The sequence below is a fragment of the Miscanthus floridulus genome, chromosome 18 (assembly GCF_019320115.1).
Source record: "Miscanthus floridulus cultivar M001 chromosome 18, ASM1932011v1, whole genome shotgun sequence".
NCBI lineage: Eukaryota > Viridiplantae > Streptophyta > Magnoliopsida > Poales > Poaceae > Miscanthus > Miscanthus floridulus.
Window position 1 is genome coordinate 11,497,408 of NC_089597.1, and position 20,251 is coordinate 11,517,658.

Genomic DNA, 20,251 nt, shown 5'->3' on the forward strand with positions numbered 1-20,251 from the left:
GGGGTTGAAAAAGATGAAATGATATATTTTAGTTTCTACTTATTGGATTGAAACTCGCATGATATATTGATATGTGACACTACTTGTTGTGTGATGGCTGTAGATGGATAAATTAGTGAGGTTGCATCATGGAGGCCGTATTGTTAGGACAAGAGATGATAGTTTGGAATTTCTGGACATGTGTGAGGAGTTGTTGATTTTTTCTGAAACACCATCTTTGACCCAGTTAGTGGAGCGAGTGAAGGTTAAGTTAGGCTGGAATGAAGGAGACGTGCATGTTCAGTTTGAAGGTGTCCTAGATGTTGGGTCATCGAAGGGTCCTCGGATCAAGCGGTTGCTCAAAATTACAAGCGAGACTGAATGGAATGATTACAAGGCAGTTGTATTGGCCTCAGAAGTGCGATCTTTGGATTTAGTAGTAAGTAAGGAGTCCGGCTTAGGAAATGATAGCTTCGAAGCATGGCCATCTTTCCCCGCTCACATAGGTTATGGTCCTTTGTCTGAAGAAGAAATACTTGTCACACAACTAGGCTACAGTGGAGATGAGGAAGAGAATCCGGTTGCCGATGGTGAGGGCAATCATGATAGTGATGAAGAGGATGATGATTATGTAATTGGTGATGCAGAAGAAGGTTTGGACGACGCTAGCGGAGACTTTTCTATTGAGGATGAGCTTAGCGACGGAGATGATCTTAGTGGTGAAGAAGACTTATGCTCAAGCTTCTTCTCCCTCTCCGCCCTGTACGCAGCAACACGTCTCCTTTCCTCCTCTTCCTTATGCTCCTTTTCTATAGCCTCATGTCTGCGTCTCTGCTCAAACCTCTCCTTAACCTCGGCATCCCACTCCTTCAGGCCTTCTAGATGCTGCTTGTCCGACTCCTTGATCTCAGTGTCAATCCACTGCTCAAAGTCACACAGTGGTGGAACGGCCTGCAAGAAAAACAAATTATTACAAAACAAACAAATAAGCAATACTTAATATCACAAGAAAATTAATTAACACACAATAAAAATTTCTCACAAACGATGCACGGCGCTGTTGCTTTGTAGGTTCCCATGCATAATTGGGACACATCCAGTACCTCTGTCTATATGTTTCCTCATCTTCAGAGATGTCTACCTTGCAAGGATCACCACAAAAGCACATTGGTCGAGGAACACCTTCAGGGACAGGCTTTAGGTCGTAGGGATTTGCCCTCTGACGACCATAGCTACAATTAAAAGAATTTAGTCATATTAACGGAGAACCAAACCTAAACCTAGGGTTTTCTATTTGTTGCACAAATAATGAATAAACATTGGGATTACCTTGGAATACGAGCTTTACCACGCCTTGGCATCCTAACATTACATAGAAAAAAATCAATCCAAAGTACCTTGCAACGAATGTAAAGCTACTAACACTAAATCACCATACCTCCCAAATAAGCTTTTCATTACAAACCCTAAGCAAATTTGAATCCCAACAAACATAAAATTTAACTCAATGATTATAAACCAGAACATATACAATAACAACAACAACCATACATTTAGGTCATTCAATCATTTGAACCACCATACATTGCACGAATGACATGAACATGAACCAAACCTATAATGCCAAGTTCAAAAACAACCAAATCTAAATGGATGAAATGAAAGAGGGAAAAGATGAGTACCTTGGCAAAACGCCTTGGTCATAAAAAATTGAAATGTAATGACCAACAAATAACTAACCCTAATGACACCTACAATAAACAAAGAACCCTAATGACCAAAATAACTAGAAACCAAACTAACCTAACATGTTCAGCACATAAAACAGTTAAACAACAATGCACTCAATCATCCTAAGCCATACATTTTGCAAATGCAAACACAAATATACCAAAACACCATACACCCATGATTCCACATGATTAGGGACAATGCAAGCACATCTACGCGGATAGATTGGAGGAGGGGAGGGACCATTACCTCGAGAAAGCTTCGGGAGACAAGATCCGGGCACCTAGGGTCGATTTTGGGGGTTAGAGTTTTGTGGGGGCCGTGGGGGATTTGGGGGCAGGCCGTCTTCAGAATGGAGGGAGAAAGAAGAAGGGGGCCTTGGCGCGGCCTCAAGTGACCAGACCTCGGCGTTGAGTCGGGCCGCGCCGAGGTCTGGAGGCTCAGCGTTAAGTGACCCAACGCCGAGCTACTGGGCCACCTGGGCCACGCGCCGGATGGTGCCAATAGCTCGGCGCGCCGTCCAGCCGCGCCTAGGTTGGGCTCTTGGCGTTGGATGACACGACGCCGACGTTTGGGACACACGTGCCACCGTGTCGCCGACGATCCCGGTCGTCCGTGACGTGGCAATACCTCGGCGTCGAGTCACACGACGCCGACCCCCATACCTCGGCGTCATGTTCTAAGACGCCTAAAAATGGTCTATTTTCATAAAACGTTTTGACGTAGGTATTTTTGTAAAAATTGTTTTCAAAAGGGACCAAAATACAAAAATTTCACTGGGTGAATCCATGCGTAATGCACACCACATTGCACCGGAGATAAGCATCATGTAGGAGTAGTTGCTTTGTAAACAGTTTGTTTATTGATTGTATTCGGAAACTACTTCGATATATATATATATATATATATATATATATATATATATATATATATGTAATGTACTCCTACATCATTTTAAAGTTGAATACTATGGACCACTTCTGGGATGGAGACGCTCCGCTCGCCCCAACCACCCCCCTCCCCTCTCGATTTTTTTTAATTTTAATATTTTTTTGAACTTAATTTTAAATCTAAGACTCTCAGGTTTTTTTAAAACTAACACTTTTGGCCGCGCCTATTGCCCTGGCGCGACCAAATGCCTGTGCCGTGCCATGCATGGTGGCGCGGCAGAGGACTGACGTGGCGGCGACCAGAAACGCTGGCCGCTGACGTGGCAGGACTCTGCCGCGCCACCGATCTTGGCGCGACAGTGCCGCGCCCTGATCCATGGCACGGCAGAGCCGGGTATAACCTCCGCCGCGGCCAGTCCCGCTGGCCGAGCAGCAAAGCGGCCTACCGCCCACGCCTGCCTTCGCCTGCGCCTATTCGCCTACCTTCGCCCACGCCTACCCGCTGTCGTGCACGCCGTCTGCCGCGGCCGCGTGCGCCCACGCCAGCCAGCCTGCCCACGCCAACTAGGCAGCGAGGCCACCGGGTGCGGCCGCCGCGCCCGCACGTCGGCGCGCCTCCCCCTCCGGTCACGCACGACGGCTGCCCTATGCCCGCGCCTCCTGGTCCGGTCTTGCGCGCTGCAACGAGGTACTCCACTAATATAGTTAGAACAGTTAATAAAGTTAGTAAAATTATTAAAGTATAATTAGTATAGTTAGTAAAGTTAGTTAGTTAAGTTAGTATACGTAATATAATAAGTTAGTATAGGTAGTAAAGTTAGGTAGTTTAGTTAGTACAGTTATAGTATGCCTTGTATAGATGTTAATATTTGATTAGTTAGTATAGTTATAGTTAGAAAATATATTAATGTTAGTATGGACATTACGTACGATGATTTCGACGACTTAATGAAGTTTCTTGAAATGCTTCTGCAGATGGATTGTTGTGTTAGAGTTTTGTACGGAGGAAGCGTTATGAGAGAGGATGGTATGTTTGAGGATATGGAAGAAGAATTATAATGGTTTGATGAACCTCCTAGCTTCAACAACCTTTGTGTCCGTTTGAATATAAAGTTTGACGGTGATTTCACACTAAAGGGGAGGTTTGATACTGGGAAGACTAGGGCACACTATGTCCTCATACCCTTGCGCGACCCTGCTCACTGGTCCTGCTACACTAGGGTTCTCCATGGTTCCAATGTGCCCATGGCTGAGGTGGTGGTGGAGAATGGGTACAGGATGCATGGTGTTCAGGACGGCCCGTCCAGTGATGGTTTCGGAGGCAATAAAAAAGAATTAGGGGTCGAAGGGGAAGCATCTCAGGATAACATGGATTTGGACGATCAGTTGATGCAGGAGCAGTTTCATTGAACTGCAGTAGGCTATATAAGCAATGACTTCGATGTGAATGAGTTCAAATAGGAAGAGGAGGAGCAGGAGGAGGAGGACAGGATCGATGATGTAGTTAGCAGTGATTCAGACGATTCTGATGATGACCAAGGAGGTACAGATGCTATGGCAACAACGGCTGATGTCATGCCAGTACCGGTACATACTATGCCATTACCAGTACCAACTGAGATTTTGCAAGGTGTCCATGCTCAGGGTAGACTAGTCACAGATTTGGCTGCAGATGATACCCCCTATGATTCATGGGCTAGAATTAGCGAAGCGCAGCAGTATGTTCCACCACCACCTTACACAACGACTGAGCTTGAGCAACTAAGGTCCAAGAACGTACCTTTCAGGGGCGTTCTGAACTATAGGGATGTCAGCATGATGGATATGGCAGTTTATGATATCGGTCTCCAGATGTGTAGGAATTCATTGTATAACCATGAGACAAAAACCCTTAGGAAGGGGATGATATTCAACACAATGTCAGAGATGAAACTCTTCCTTTAGGACTATGCTGTGTACCACCATAGATCATACACCGTCACTCATTCGGACCAGGAGTTGAGGTACCACTTGATATGCAAAAACGATTGTCTGTGGAGGTTAAATGCACGTAGGAGATAGAGTGATGGCAAGTGGAGGATAACTAAAGTTGTTGAACCCCACACTTGCCTAGACAATAGGGGGAAGGAAAATCATTAGCAGCTCACTACACGTTACCTTGCCCGTCGTATATTGGGGCTCGTTGATAACAACAACGACATCTCGGTGTCTTCTTTACAACAGTCCATATCTAGATTCGTTAGGTACGATGTGACGTACAGAAAGGCTTGGCGTGCTAAGCAAATTGCTCTGGCGATTCGATGGGGTACTTGGGAGGAAGCATACAACAGGGTGCCCCGCATCTTATGTGCAATGCATTATTACAACCCTAACTTGAAATGATTTGTGGACACCGGAGGGATATTTTTTCGGGACCCATTGAGGCATGTCCTCTATCGTGTGTTCTGGTCGTTTGCTCAAATGGAACATGCATTCTAGTTTTGTCGGCAAGTCATACTTGTTGATGGCACTTTCCTGACAGGAAAGTACAAGGGCACCTTGATGATGGCTGCTGCTATTGATCCTGAGGACCAGATAGTACCCGTGGCATTTGCTTTGGCAGAGGGAGAGAACAATGAATCGTGGTCATGGTTCATGTGGCTTCTATGTGTGCAAGTGCTTGGCCCAACTCGCACTATATGTTTGATCTCCGACCATCACGTAGGGCTTCTTAATGCTACAGCTGAGCATATAGATGGGTTCCCGCCTCTATTACATAGATGGTGCATGAGACACTTTGCCGCTAATTTCTAGCGGCGTCAGCAGAAGTAGGAGGTATGTGACAAGGTAAAGGCTCTATGTTGTGTACGTATAGAGCACCAATTCAAGGAGACAAAGAGAGAACTAGACAAGATGGTAAATGCAGCGAGAAAGGCCTGGTTAGAGGTGCAGATGGAACAGAAGGCTAAGTGTGCGTTAGCATATGACGAGGGGGGTTTCAGGTATGGCATCATGACCACTAACTCCTCGGAGTCATCCAACCGTGTATTCACCAGAGTTCGATCGTTGCCTGTGTCTGGAATTATTGAGTTCTCCTTTCATAAGTGCAACGAATATTTTGTGAAGAGGTGGGAGCTTGCGTAGAGGAATATAGCTGAGCAGGGGCATTTTGGAAAGGCCGAAGCTGAACATTTGAAGGAGGCCGAGGAATTGGCCAAGCAGCACACCGCCGAGCCGTATGGACCCCGCCGCCATATCTTTAGTGTACGGGGCAAGGATGGCACAAGCCTGGGCGGCGAACATTATGGTGGACGAAACTACCGAGTTGATCTTGAAAAGGTAGAGTGCAGTTGCAACGTCCCTCAGATCATGTATGCCCCTTGCTCTCATATGATCACGGCCTGCAGGGTTCGCGGGTACAACTATGAGGATCTGCCATATATGTCACCCTTGTATCTCCGTTCGAACACCATTAGTATTTGGGAGATGAGCTTCGAGCCATACCTTGACCCAACACAGTGGCCACCTTATAATGGTTATGACTACGTGCCGCATACGGATCTAATGAAGGTAGGGAAGGGTAGGAGGAAGAAGAAGCGACTGAAGGGGGACATGGACGCTATGAGAGGGTACGGCGAAGACATGTACGGCGGGGGAGACTTCATCAAGACCCATGGCAGGAATCTTTGCTCCGTTTGCAAACAATCTGGCCACAAGGCTAGCCGGCATAGAAGACAGCAGGTGATTTCATATTGTGTTCGAATTGCATAACAAGTAGTTCAAATTTTGCAATGCTACATAATGTTAATCTAAAAATTGTTAATTTGAATACTCTAACCCTTTATTTTTCATTTTGTAACAGGATGGCCCCTCCCACACCGCACCAGCTGATCCCCCTTCTTGATGTGGAGTACGATGACCCCCTTCTTGTACCGGACGACGAGGTTCATTATGTCGTGGGACTTAGTTCATTACGTCGAACTTATGTCGAACGAATATTGTCGTCGAAAACTTGTAGACTCATAAACCAATGAAAATATTGTATGGCAACTTATCGTCCATTTATTTGCTTCATGTTTGTTTTGTACAACACTTGTAGTTTTGGACAGCACCTCCGCCTATAAGCCCACCTCCGCTTGTAGTTATGTAGTTTTGTGCAGCACAGACGCGCCGTGGGCTATGGCGCGACAAATGATTACGTTCGTTTTAGAAATTTTTAACGCATGATACAAACAGATGTGATCACTTAAGATCGATCATGGGTAATCCGAGTACATGATACATGGGTATAATACATTAGTAGTTCAAATGGAATATAAGACAACACAATAGAATTTCTACTACATGGCTACATTGATCATTAATAAAGCATGGAACTAACAGACGGCGCAATAAAAAAGGGGCAATTATGTATTTGGCACTAGAATAAATCAGTCTTTTTTATTTAGCACTAAAATTTTTGAACTTTTTTATTTGGCATCAAGTTAAAAATTTCTTCTGTAAATAGCACTACCGTCCATTTAGTGCATTCATCCGTCAGTTGACTGTGTTGACCCTGCCACGTTTCTTTCGGAAGTACCAAAATGCCCTTCCATCCGTCAGTGTACAGGATCAGCCATATCACCAGCAGGAAGTAGCCGAACGCCGCCGCCGTGCGACGGAGACCCACCAGCCAGTACACGAGCGCCGCGAACACGACGGCCAGCGCCAGCTGGAAGGGCAGGAACACCACCGCGTTGGCCACCGCGTACGACGACACCCGGTACGCCCTCAACGATGGCTCCTTGGCCAGGATGTCGTGCTCCTGCAGGAAGATGGGCAGCGCCTCCGTGGTGGACGACAGGAGGAAGGTGAGCAGGAAGGCGAAGAGGCCCACACGGTCCGCCACCTTGTCCTCGCCGAGGTCGTAGAAGATGGAGCCCAGCGCAAGCCCCGCCACCAGCATGCACATGGTGCGGCACGCGAAGACCTGCCGCGTCCGCGCCACGTTCTTGAAGAAGCACTGGGACAGCACCGCGACCTTGCGCGCCCGCGAGTTGGCATACCGGCGCGCGCTGAAGAGCAGCGTCTCGCGCACGGTGAGCAGCGGGAAGAGTACGTCCTGTTGGGTGACGTAGCCGGAGACGCGGCGGAGGTCGGCGCTGTGGGCGGCGACGCCGTCGAGGAGGAGGAGGTCGTGCTGCGGGGACGGGGAGAGGCAGCCAGCGAGGATCTCGAGCAGGGTGGACTTGCCGGCGCCGCTGGGGCCAACGATGGCGAGCAGCTCGTCGGGGCACGCGCGGCAGGAGATGTCCCTGAGCACATGGCGGACGCTATGGTGGTGGTGGTGGTCCTGGTGGTCTTGGACATGGACGTCGTCGTCTGACCTGCTCCAGACCTTGAGAGGAGGGTGTGGTCGGCTGGAGACGGTGATGCGGTAGTTGATGCCGCTGGCTTGGATCTCACAGCCGCCGGCGTAGGAATTCTTCGGCATTGCTCGCTGCTGTGGATGATGACGGTATGTAATACGGTGGTTTGTCTTCCTGGATCCTTAATTGGCGCTGATGATGAGCTAGGCGGCGGCTGCCTTACTTTAAACTGGGCGTGGCATGACTTGCGCTCGGTTTGTGCATGCGTCTCAGCTAGAGAAGCTAGCAATGGTGGGTGGTGAGCTTAGAGACTGGAGAGTGAGCGTGTGGTGTGGCTCCCCAGCCGTGGAGTGGAAGGAAGGAGCGGAGCTGAGCTAGGACACTACTGGCACGTACGAGCGCGTGCTACTCCTATATCTGTACCTACTATTACCGATTTAAAATTTATTAATTATATATTCGCAGTCTTCAATTATCAAAAATCCACATTTTAGTTCAAAGTATATTTATGATTTTCTTATTTGACAACCTGTCTATTTATTTTTTCCCTATTTAGCACCATCGACTTTTGCTACAATCAAGGACATTTATGTCATTTTGCTAGCCACTTGACACCGCTACTTGTCTAAATGGACGGCAGTGCCATTTACGAAAGAAAAATTAACTCGATGCTAGATAAAGAAGTTCAAATTTTCTAATGCCAAATATAAAAGACTGATTTATTTTAGTGCCAAATACATAATTCTCTCAATAAAAAACCCTCAGTCAGAAACATACTGAGTAAGCAACTCATCGTTCGAGTACCAATCCTCAACCACAACCCTGTTGCTGTGGCTAGGCTCACCTGCGTTGCTCTGACCTGCCTATCGCCTGTAGTAAGCGGCCTTCGCTTCATCTGCGGCCGCTGTAGCCTGAGTGAAGAACGCGTCGTCATCCTCCTTCGCCTGTAAGCCCACCTCTACTAGAGCGATGAGCGCGCTCAGTCTGCTAGTGTTGTCCTCATCATCCTTCGCCTGCAAGCCCGCCTCTGCTAGAGCGATGAGCTCGCTCAGTCTGCCAGTGTCATCCTCATCCTCCACTGTCTTCAAGCCCGCCTCTACTAGAGCAATTAGCTCACTAAGTCTGCTAGTGTCGTCCTCATCCTCGTCCCCCTCATCAGACAATACAATCGGGGATTGAACGGTGCGACTAGCTCGCGATCTATGCTCATCTAACTTCTTCTCCTCATACCTTGCACGAGCCACCTCTGCGGCATGATCCTCGCTGCAACCAATCCCTTCATGTATAAAAATACAATCAGTTAGCAACATGATTATATTACATTTAAAATCGGGCAACGAAAATAGGCGTTCAAGCACTCACTGGCACATAATGCAGCAACATGCTCATTCAAGACCTGCATCTGTACTCTTGTCTCCTCCCTTGCCTCCTTCCTTGCCCTCTCCTCCTCTAACGTCATCCGTCTCTCCAATCTACATTTGTTAAGCTCAACATCGATCGGGTTACAAATACCGCGCTGTCTAGCAAACTCACGCATCTTTTCTTTGTGATGTTTAACGAATAGGTTGATGTAGTCAGGTCCATATCCCCTCTTCCTTGCAATTAGTTGCCTCTTCTTCAGTTCATTCAAGAACTTAGCTTGACCATCGTAACGTTTCCACCTGCATTTCCTAGTGCTCTGTTTAAAAGAAATATTATATCATATATGTCTTAGCAAAAGAAATAAAATACGATTTCATGTTTACCACAAAAATAACGAACCTCTTCGTACTCAACCATATGGCCGCAATAATAGCATATTCCAAGCTCCGAAGGGACTAGGCCATAGTTAGAATTAACACCACATTTGCACTTGAGTGGTGGTGCTTTGTAAATTAACATTTCTTTCTTCTTTTGTTTTGCTTTTGGAGGTTCTTCGGGCCATTTGTTCTTAGGACCATACAACCACTCCTTGAAACGACACTTCGCCATTGAATACACCTAAATAATGTGACATTAGTACATGACACATATAGCTCAACATTTCAACACATACACTTTGCACTTACTTCATGCTTGTTTGGACACACAAACTCTAACGTATTATCAGGGTTTATCATGGCTCGGTCTCTGCAATGGCACAGAGGAGGTTCCTCGAGTCGTCTAACTGCGGCTAAGTGCTTCTCCTTAGCCGTCATTGGAGGGGGGTTAGGGGGAGGTGGAACCCACCGCTCAAAGTGCTCTCGTGGATGTCGCCCTCTCCACCAATCGTCGAAAAGGAAGTACCTGGGGTCAAACTTGTCTGCACCGTTGATCCACTGAAAGAAAAAACACCTCTTATGGCCCTACACAATAAAAATTCAACAAAATATTAGTAACCTAGTAATACAAATGAAGAAGAAAAAATATACGGAAATAATAACTTATATTAAAACAACTGCACGTGTAGAAGCAACGAGCCGCTGTGTCCGGATGTCTCGATTGAAATACGTCGGTCGGACGACCACAGTCACAGTTAGGTACAGGGAGTTCAGGAGGGACGGGGGCATCTTTGCTAGACTCGTCGGGGTACATTTCTCTAGGACGACCCCGTTTTTGCCATAACTGCTCCCGAAACATGTCTTCCGTCTAATAAAATGGTTCAAATTAAACACCAATCAAAACAACGTAAATTAATGTAAAATGTAATCATTTGCAATGCAACTAAAATATTATAAACAACAATTATAGCAACAAAAATATTAATGGTAAACATACTTCTAACTAAATAATTAACCTTAACATTGACAAACTCATATTAATATCTTCACCATAGTTCCCAAACATAATTTTCCTACTTACCTTAACTCCCATTCATAATATCCTATCCACTATTTAAACGAAAATAAAATGTGCGTCATTACCTTGAACTAGGACGAGGAGGGAGGGAGGCGGCAATGGAGGACCGGGCTGCCGCCGTTCATGGCGCGGTGGCCGGCGTGCTTGGCGACGGTCGGGAGCGGGAGCGACGCCTAGGCCGTTTTGCTGCTCGGGTAGCGGGACTAGCCGCGGCGGATGTTATACCCGGCTCTGCCGCGCCACCGATCAGGGCGCGGCAGAGCTCTGCTACGTCAGCGGCCAACGTTTCTGGTCGCCGCCACGTCAGCCCTCTACCGCGCCACCATGCATAACGCGGTACAGGCATTTGGCCGCGCTAGGACAATAGGCGCGGCTAAAAGTGTTAGTTTTTAAAAAAACCAAGAGTATTAAATTTAAAATTAAGTTCGAAAAAGTGTTAAAATTAAAAAAAAATTCCCCCTCTCAGCCCACCGGCCACCGAGCCTTCCTCAGCTTCCAAAGGTAAGGGGCCAGCCTCCCTCTCTCACAACGCCATCCCCTTCTTCCCCTCCGGGACACCGGGGCGCTCCAAGGCCATGCGGTGGTCCGAGGATTCCGATTTCTCCGACGACGACTACGAGGCCGAGTCTGCACCGCCGCCATAGGGGTCCTACACCGACGCCGTACCCCGGGGCTCTCCGACACAGGCAGGCATGGAGGCAGGGTCTAATCCCCAGCCGCACACCTGTGTCGTCGATGAGCAGCCGACGGAGGTCACGGAGGCGGGGAAATCTCGCCGCCCGCGCAAGAGGGGGAAGCGCCGACGGAAGCCTCGGCGCCCGAAGTACCTCGAAGAGCAGGCTCTGGCGCACATCCGAGTTCCTGCACCGCAGCGTCTCGGCCGCCGCGACAGGACCGGGAGCGGGTGCCGGCGCACCTACGCCTCGGCCAGCGAGCGCGTGGCTGCACACCTCCGCCTCGGCCCGCGTATCCCTCCCCGGGGCCGCCGCCGAATCTCTCCGCCTGATGCTGACGGCGGGAGGGAAATCCTCCCCAGGCAGGCGGACAACCAGGGACGCGTCACCGACCACCGGAATGAGAATTGCCCGCAACATCTTCGCCGCCGGAAGATCCCCGACGCCATGCGGGACAGGTGCCCCAACTGTCTATCCTATTCACATCGGATAGCCACGTGCCGCCGGCCGCTGAGGTGCTAGAACTGCCACGGCACCTGGCACATGGCCCGGGACTGCAAGCGGCCGCGCTCCCCGGCCAATGGTGGCAGTGACAATGGCGCTGCGGACCGTTTCGTCCGTGCTCGGCGAGGCCCGGATAGCCCAGGCACGCCGGCCGGCTCCCAAGCTAGCGGCTCCACCCCGCCCATCAGCCCTCCACAAGGCACACCCGGGAGCCCACTGCCGGAGCAGCGGGACCCGCTGCTGCCCGGCCACCCGGAGGAGCGGCAGTGGGAAAGCGCCTGCATCATCCAACGCGGCGCAGCGATCGACGAAGCCGAAGCCGGCCTGCGTCTCGCCATCACGGCACTCCTGGCTGACGCGACACGCGAGGCCTCCGTCGCGGACGCTTCACGCACACTGCGTACCATTTGCGGCGTAGCTGAGGGATCCTTCACCGTGAAGCCGTTCTACCCAAAGCGCTTCCTCATTGAATGCCATTCAAGCGAGGTCAGGGACCGAATTCTGGGGGCGACGCCTGTGCCAATCGCCGGCACATTCCTGACCCTGCGGCCATGGACTCGTCTGGCACACGCGGATGCGTCGTCCATGAAGTTCAAGGTGGCGATCGAGCTCGAGGGTATTCCGCCGCACGCATGGGCCGAGGACACGGCTGCAAAAATCCTGGCGCCAAGCTGCTGGCTTCACACCGTCGACCTGCAGTCTGCGTCCAAGGCCGACCTATCTGCGTACAAGCTTTCAGCCTGGACATGCGACCCTCGAGCTATTCCCAAGGTTGTATGGCTCCACATCACCGAGAATGAAGTCGTTCACGTTTGGCACGCAAGTGCCAATCTTCGGCAACCTCCCACAGTATCTCAGGCGGAAAGACGTGATGGGGTATAGGGTCCTCGTCCACCTCCGCCACGTGACGGACTTCGACCCGGCCAACCCGTCTCCGCCGGAGTCCGACAACGGGGACAGCGGCCATGACGGCAACCCCGACCGACACCACTTCTCCAAACACAGAGGAAGGCGCTGCGCCGCGGGAGTCCTGCCGCCTCCCAACACGGTGGAGGAAGCGGCAAGCCCAGAGGAAGGCGCTGAACTGATCGTGCCGTCGAATTTGGCCGCCTCAACTGCGGCCCACGGCCGTGGTGGCCTGATCCAAGATTGACAGCCACAAGGAGAACCGTTCCCATGGATAATACAACTATCCTTTCATGGAATGTGCGCGGCCTTAATGCGCAGGCACGGCGTGACGACGTTCGTACACTCGTAGATGGCATTAGACTTCTATAGTCTGTCTGCAAGAAACAAAACTGGATGTAATTTCCCTCTCGCTGATACTTTCAATGCTGGGAAGAGCCTTCACGGAGTACGCCTACCTGCCAGCGTCAAGCACCCGCGGCGGCATCCTCATTGCAGGTCGTCAGGCGGACGTCTCATTTTCTGACGTGCTTGACGGGCAGAGCAAATGGTGGCTAACATCGGTCTATGGACCGCAAGACGACGGTGACAAGGCCGTCTTCCTCGAAGAGCTAGAGGCGATCAGAGACGCGTGTGCAGGGCCTTGGGCGATAACCGGCGACTTCAATCTCATCCTAAATGAAGCCGATAAGAGCAATGAACGCATAGACCGCGCAAATCTACGCCGGTTCCGGCGAACGGTGGCCACGCTGGAGCTACAGGACATGCTCCTGCACGGCTGGTGCTTCACCTGGAGCAACGAGCGCGAAAGACCGACGCTGGTCCGCCTCGACCGAGTGTTGATCTCCGTCGACTGGGATGAAAAATTCCTCAACGCACACCTTCACGGTCTGGGGTGCGACGCCTCCGATCACTGCCCTCTATTGCTCCAGACCAACATGGGCCATATGACCAAAGCCCGGTTCCACTTTGAGTCCTTTTGTCCGAAGTTCGACGACTACGACGATTTCATCGCGCAGGCATGGCGGCGGCCAAACTTGATCAACGACCCCCTGACGCGCCTCGACACCATGCTCAGGAACCTGGTTCGAGATCTTCAGAGATGGTCTGCAACAAGAATTGGGGACATCAAAGCACAGCTACTGATGGCACGAGAGTTGGTGCTGCGAATGGATATTGCTCAGGAACGACGTCAGCTCTCCGACGAGGAGCTCGGGCTGCGCAAGCGCATGAAGATGCGGTGTCTAGGGCTGTCTTCTCTTGACCGGACAATGGCCAGGCAAAGGTCTCGCATCCGCCAGCTAAGTGATGGGGCCGCAAATACCGCGTATTTCCACCTAATAGAAAGGGGACGCAAAAGAAAGAACTACATCCCTTCGCTACTGTAGCAGGCATGTAATGGCAGACCATGAAGCGATCGAGAAGGCACTTCATGACCATTTTTGCGCCGTGTTCGGAACGGTTGCCGCTGAAGGAATCACACTCAATTTCCAGGCCCTGGGGATTCAACCGCTGGATCTTAGCGACCAGGAGGCGCCGATGCAAGGTAATGAAGTCTGGGCGGCCATCAAAGCCATGCCGAGCGACCGCGCGCCGGGACCTGATGGTTTCACGGGCGCATTCTATGAAACGGCCTGGCCCGTCATACAGAACGAGGTTATGGAAGCCATAGAAGTGTTCTCCATCGGCAACACTTGAACATGGGAAGGCTTAACAGCGCTTTGGTTGCACTTCTACCGAAGAAAGTTGGCGCCAACAGCCCATCCGACTTCAGGCCGATCACCATGATCCATAGCTTTGCGAAGCTGATATCCAAGATACTGGCACTGCGCTTAGCACCGAGGCTCAATGAGGTGATTGACAAGAATCAAAACGCGTTCATCCGAACTCGTTCCGTTCATGGTAATTTCAAGTATGTCCAGAGGGCTGCAGCACCAATCAGGAAGAAGAAGACGCCGATGCTGCTCTTGAAGCTAGACGTTTCCAAGGCCTTCGACACTTTGTCATGGCCGTTCCTACTCGAAGTCCTGCAAGCACACGGGTTTGGGGAGCAATGGCGTCGCTGGATTGAAACTTTGCTGTCCACAGCAACCTCCAAGATAATCCTCAATGGACTTCAGGGACCGCCAATCGGACATCTCAGGGGGGTGCGTCAAGGAGATTCTCTGTCGCCCATGCTCTTCATAATTGCAATGGATGTGCCGCATCGACTGTTCCTCAAAGCATCAAGCGACGGAGTACTCAGAAAGATGCAGCCGTCAGAAATTAAGTTCCAGTGCAGTCTCTATGCTGATGATGTGATACTGTTCATCCGTCTGACAATACAAGAGGCAACGGCGGTAAAAGAAATTCTCAGTGTCTTCGGAACAGCCTCAGGGCTGCACACGAATCTCGCCAAGTGCTCCATCACCCCGATATATGGCGGAGAAGAAGCCCTAGACGACATCGTCTCCATCCTAGGCTGCCAAGTGCAACCTTTCCCGATCAGATACCTGGGGCTGCCACCTAGCACTAGAGCGATCCCAAAAGCCAATTTCCAATCTTTGGTGGAGCAAGTGGCAAGGAAAATGCCACCATGCCACGGATCACTAATGGCAAGAAGTGGAAGACTGATCTGGATCAAATCCGTCCTTCGTTCAGTCCCTATATACGCTATGATGGCCGAAAATCTGCCAGCATGGGTACGCAAGGAGATCGATGCCATCTGCCGCAAATTCTTATGGGCAGGATCTGACCAGTCTGTGCAAGGGAAATGCATGGTCGCTTGGCCATCATTGTGCCGACCGACTGAATTGGGAGGCCTCGGGGTCAGTGACTTGAAACTTGCAGGCTATGCATTGCAGACAAGATGGCTTTGGCTCCAAAAAACTGATGAAGATCGGGCATGGAGCCAGCTCCCAATCCGAACGTGCCCCCAAGTGCAAGCATTCTTCAAGGCCTCAACGTTCACGGTGGTGGGGAACCGGCAGCAAGCGCTGTTTTGGGAAGACCGGTGGATCAATGGCGAAGCTGCTAGTGACATCGCCCCCTCCCTCTATCCTCTGGTACCGGCAAGAATCCGAAGCAGGCAGTCGGTACAAACAGGGCTGCATAAGAGGACGTTGGCGTGCAACATAACCGGCGGGATGTCCACTCAGGCCATCATCGACTACTTCCACCTCTGGAACACGGTGACAGACATTCAACTCTCTAACCAGCCAGATAGAACCGTCTGGCGCTGGACCGCTAACGGCGAATACACTGCCAAGTTGGCATACACCATGTTACATGCAGGCTCCGCTCCACTCCCTTCCTCGGCCACAAGCTTGTCTGGAAAACATGGGCACCATTGAGAATCAAGATCTTCTTGTGGCTCGCCCTCAAATGCCGCCACTGGACCAGGGACAGAAGAAGGAGACATGGCATGGAGGCAAGGGACCGCTGCTACCTATGCGACCAAGGAGAAGAAACCATTGATCACATCATCGCGGCCTGTCCTTTTTCCAGGGAAGTTTGGTTCTTCGTCTTGCAAGCGCTGGGGCGGCAACTACCACAAGCTTCACCAACTGCGTTGCGCTGTTGCGCGGAGGCTCCGCTCCTTGTTCAATGGAGAACGCAGATCAGGTCTCGACTCTCTCTTTGGGCTGGTTTCGTGGCAAATTTGGAAGGAGCGCAATGCGCGTTGCTTTCACGAAGCTTCGGCGACTGTCATCGAAATTCTGCAGCTCATCAATGCCGAAGCCGATCGCTGGATTGAGGCCGGCGCCGGAGGACTAGCAGCTTTGGCGCGAGGCTAGTACCAGTTAGGCGACTCTAGGCTTCTCTGAATGTTAGCTGACAAAATGTAGCCGCTGCAAGTATTTCATTCAGCCGGGAACGGCTTCTTGTAACATATACTCTCTCTTTCGTCTAATACAATATATGCATAGTCGTACGTATTCGAGAAAAAAAAGTTGAGGACTATATATATATTCTTTTAATTGGTGCAAATTCAATACTGCCTCTATATAAACTGTAAAAATTCTCTATATATTATATCACAACAAAGAAGAAATGTATATTGTGGTTACACTTGTACAAGCATGAAGATTGTTGAAATGGCAATATAGATCATGAACCATATAAGTAGAATCTGTCTAGCCAATCGGTCTGTTCGCTGGTTGGTTTTTGGGCTGGTTTGGGCTGGCTGGTGCTGGTTTATTGTGAGAGAAAAACACTGTTGTTGGCTGGTTTGGGCTGGCTAAAACCAACAAGCGAACAGGGTGAATAACCGGTTGTTTTAGCCCCTTCTAACAACTAGATTTTTCTCATGCACTTATATTGTCTTATAGCTATATTTACACCACCTTATTACTATATTTACATTGATTTCTTCAGTGTAATTTATTGTATAGAGTGATGTAAGTTGGAAATAACACAAATATATGCCAAGTTTTCAAAAAAAATATAAATTATTTCTATGGATTCTAGACATCAGAGAAATATATATCAAATTATTCACAAAGGTCATCAAATTGTTCACAAATTATGCACAAATGCAAATGGAAGAACAGAGAGCAGATCTCGTCTTCGAGCGGCAGAACAAGGGAGCACACATGTATGATCACGTCGTATGACGGCATCACGGGGGAGTCAGCCGGCCAGCCGGCTATAGTTCACCGACCGATCGGTAGATTAGTTTCGTAATGATGGGTGCTCAGGTTTGTTAAGACGGCCTAGCTAGTCCTGCCCTGCCCTGCCCTGTGATCACTCGGTCGATATCGATATCGCGCTTTTCCGTGGCGGTTGACGAGTACTACGCGTACTAGCTACAAGTCCTAGCATCTCCAACGGTTTCCTAAATCCTTTTCTAATCTTTAGTTTTTAGTAAGATAAGAAAAACCTCTCTGTAACAACTTCTAATCCATCCTCCTAATCTTTTAGAACTTAGAAAAAGTCATCTTGTTCTGCGTAAAGTTACACGCTTCCGAGTCACGTGTATCTTCTCTCCCCACGCGTGTTTGTCGGTCAATCTAAAGGTGTAAGGATATAGAAAGAATAAAGAGTAGGGAAGGGTTTCTGATGCAAATGTACAAGAGAGAAAGAATATATAAAAGTGGTTAGGGTAATTTAGAAATAGTATATGATTCCTGATGTAAAATTATCTTTTATTTTAGGAGTGGATTATTAGAAACTCTTGGAGATGGTCTTTTTTATTCCTTTCAATATATTTTTTTTTAAAAGTTGTAAAACTTTTTTGGAAAGAAAATATCAGCAGGAGTGGAGCGGCTGCCCCCGCGCGCGCTTTGCGTGGTGGTCGAACCGCGCCGCACGCATGCAAGCGTCGGATCGGATCATCGGACGCTCAGAAATCTGGTTGCTGGAGGCCAACAAAATAACCGGTAGTGAGATAGCAAATCCGTATAAGTATCTTATTATTGTCAATTAGAGGTTCATTTAGGAGCCTTGTGCTTTAATTCTCATGAGACCCTGTACAAAATAGAGAAATCCTAAAATTTCCAAAAATAAAAAGTCTGCCCATTGAGTTTATAAATTTCAAAAAACAATGGCCACTGGATCAAATTTCCTTCTAAATTGCTCGCATGACACTGCCTTTAGTAATAGTAATCTAAAACAAGTTCCTAAATTTGTACCCAAATAACCAACCTTTGGCACTATGTTCTAATTGTGCGAATCTACCTTTCTTAGTAGGGGGAGATTTTAATATCATCAGAAACCCATCAGAAAAAAATAATTCAAGATATAATGATAGGTGGCCACTTTTGTTTAATGCTATTATTGAATCTCTGAATTTAAGAGAATTGGAATTGACGCGGAGGAAATACACGTGGGCTAATTATGCAGAGGTTCCAACATACGAAAAGTTGGACCTAATTTTGATAACAACAGATTGGGAGCAAAAGTTTCTGCTAGCTTCTGTCTAGGCACTTACCCGAGAGATCTCAGATCACACACCTCTGTTACTAGATGCTGGGAATCCATCTCACCGAGGTAACTCTAGAAATTTTAAATTTGAGCTAGGGTGGCTAACAAGGGATTTTTTTTGAACTGGTTAAAGAGGTTTGGGAATCTAAAAATAGAGGTCGGTCACCCTTAGAATATTGGCAAAACAAAATTAGAAGATTGCGACGTTTTCTTAGAGGTTGGGCTAGGAATTTAGTATCACAAAATAAAACAAAAAAACTAATTTGCTTGATATGATAGATGTCTTGGACAAAAAGGCAGAGACATCTTTGTTGTCACCTCAAGAGTTGGAGCTTAGATATCATCTAAAAGGGCAATTAACTAAGCTGCTGAGAGAGGAGGAGATTTACTAGCTCCAACGATCAAAAGCAACAAAGTTATTGCAAGGGGATGATAATACTAAGTATTTCCATCTGGTGGCAAATGGCAGATGTTGGGACACCAATAGTCAGAATCGCGGAGGCTAAGGTTAACATCGATTAACAACATCGGGTCATCTGTTGATGTTTTGCAGGAACACTAGGCGAGAGCCTTTGGACAGGGCTCAAGACGACGTGGAGACCTGGGAGAAGCAGGCTAAGGTCCCCCCGGAGGCCTTGGGAAGCGACCCAGAGAGCCTTCGCCGAGCGCAAGAAGGCTTCTGGCTGCGACTATGGCTAGGGCGGAGGCCAATGCAGGAACTTGCCAAAAGGCTAGAGGAGACCATGGGTGGAGGCCTAGGAGCAAAGGGCGGAGGCGCCCGTGCCATAGGCGGAGGTACTGTCGCTTGAATGATGGAGGGAGAGGCCTTCACCGGACGCTGCGGCCCAGAACAGGATATGGGCCCCTGGTAGGCCTAAAGTTGAGGCCCAAGGAGCAAAATGGTGCAGGTAGACAAAGTCAGGGATGACCCTAAGGGCTTGAACTAGTGTTGGAATATCTTGGGAATATGCCTTAGCTGTCAGTGGGCAAGACTATAATGCACGAGATTGGCAAACGACGCCCTATAAAAACGATGTGCCTTATGTAATGAAGTTGGTTGGTGACTACATTAATGAAGCCATAACTATTTCCGATCCCACAGTCTCACTTCCCCACTTGCCTTCACCTAATGCCTACGGGAGGAGGCGGAGGCTATCGCGCCTTCCCTATTGGAAACCCCCGCTTTCCCAACAGCAGACACAGGAAAAAAAATTATACAGCTAGAACAAGAAGAATGAACTATTGTTGGGGATGAGAACTTGAAAAATTATATACTTAATACTATAAAGGACTGTTTGGACCGCATACACAGAATTCTTTCTCAATAGATGAGACTTTGAGGGATGACATACCTCAAGTGTCGGAGGAGGAGAATGAGGTTTTGACGGCTCCATTCATTGAGGAGGAGATTAAAACGGTAGTTTTTGATATGGAACATAACAAGGCTCCTGGTCCGGATGGTTTTCCGTTGAATTTTATCACTTCTTTTGGGAAATAGTGAAGCCGGATTTAATGAACC

At 48.9% G+C, this 20,251-nt stretch overlaps 2 protein-coding genes across 2 annotated transcripts; one reads left to right on the top strand and one right to left on the bottom strand.

Moving 5' to 3' along the window:
- Window positions 1-7,029: 7,029 nt before the first annotated feature.
- Window positions 7,030-8,052, bottom strand: LOC136523291 (ABC transporter G family member 5-like). The gene has a single exon (XM_066517019.1). It carries the CDS (start codon window positions 8,050-8,052, stop codon window positions 7,030-7,032), a length of 1,023 nt encoding a protein of 340 aa, XP_066373116.1.
- Window positions 8,053-13,253: 5,201 nt separating this feature from the next.
- Window positions 13,254-14,216, top strand: LOC136523292 (uncharacterized). The gene has a single exon (XM_066517020.1). It carries the CDS (start codon window positions 13,254-13,256, stop codon window positions 14,214-14,216), a length of 963 nt encoding a protein of 320 aa, XP_066373117.1.
- The last annotated feature ends 6,035 nt before the right edge of the window (window positions 14,217-20,251 follow it).

What these genes read in the sequence shown, in the direction of transcription:
- LOC136523291 (XM_066517019.1), bottom strand. Translation starts at nt 8,052, where the DNA reads ATGCCGAAGAATTCCTACGCCGGCGGCTGTGAGATCCAAGCCAGCGGC.
- LOC136523292 (XM_066517020.1), top strand. Translation starts at nt 13,254, where the DNA reads ATGCTGGGAAGAGCCTTCACGGAGTACGCCTACCTGCCAGCGTCAAGC.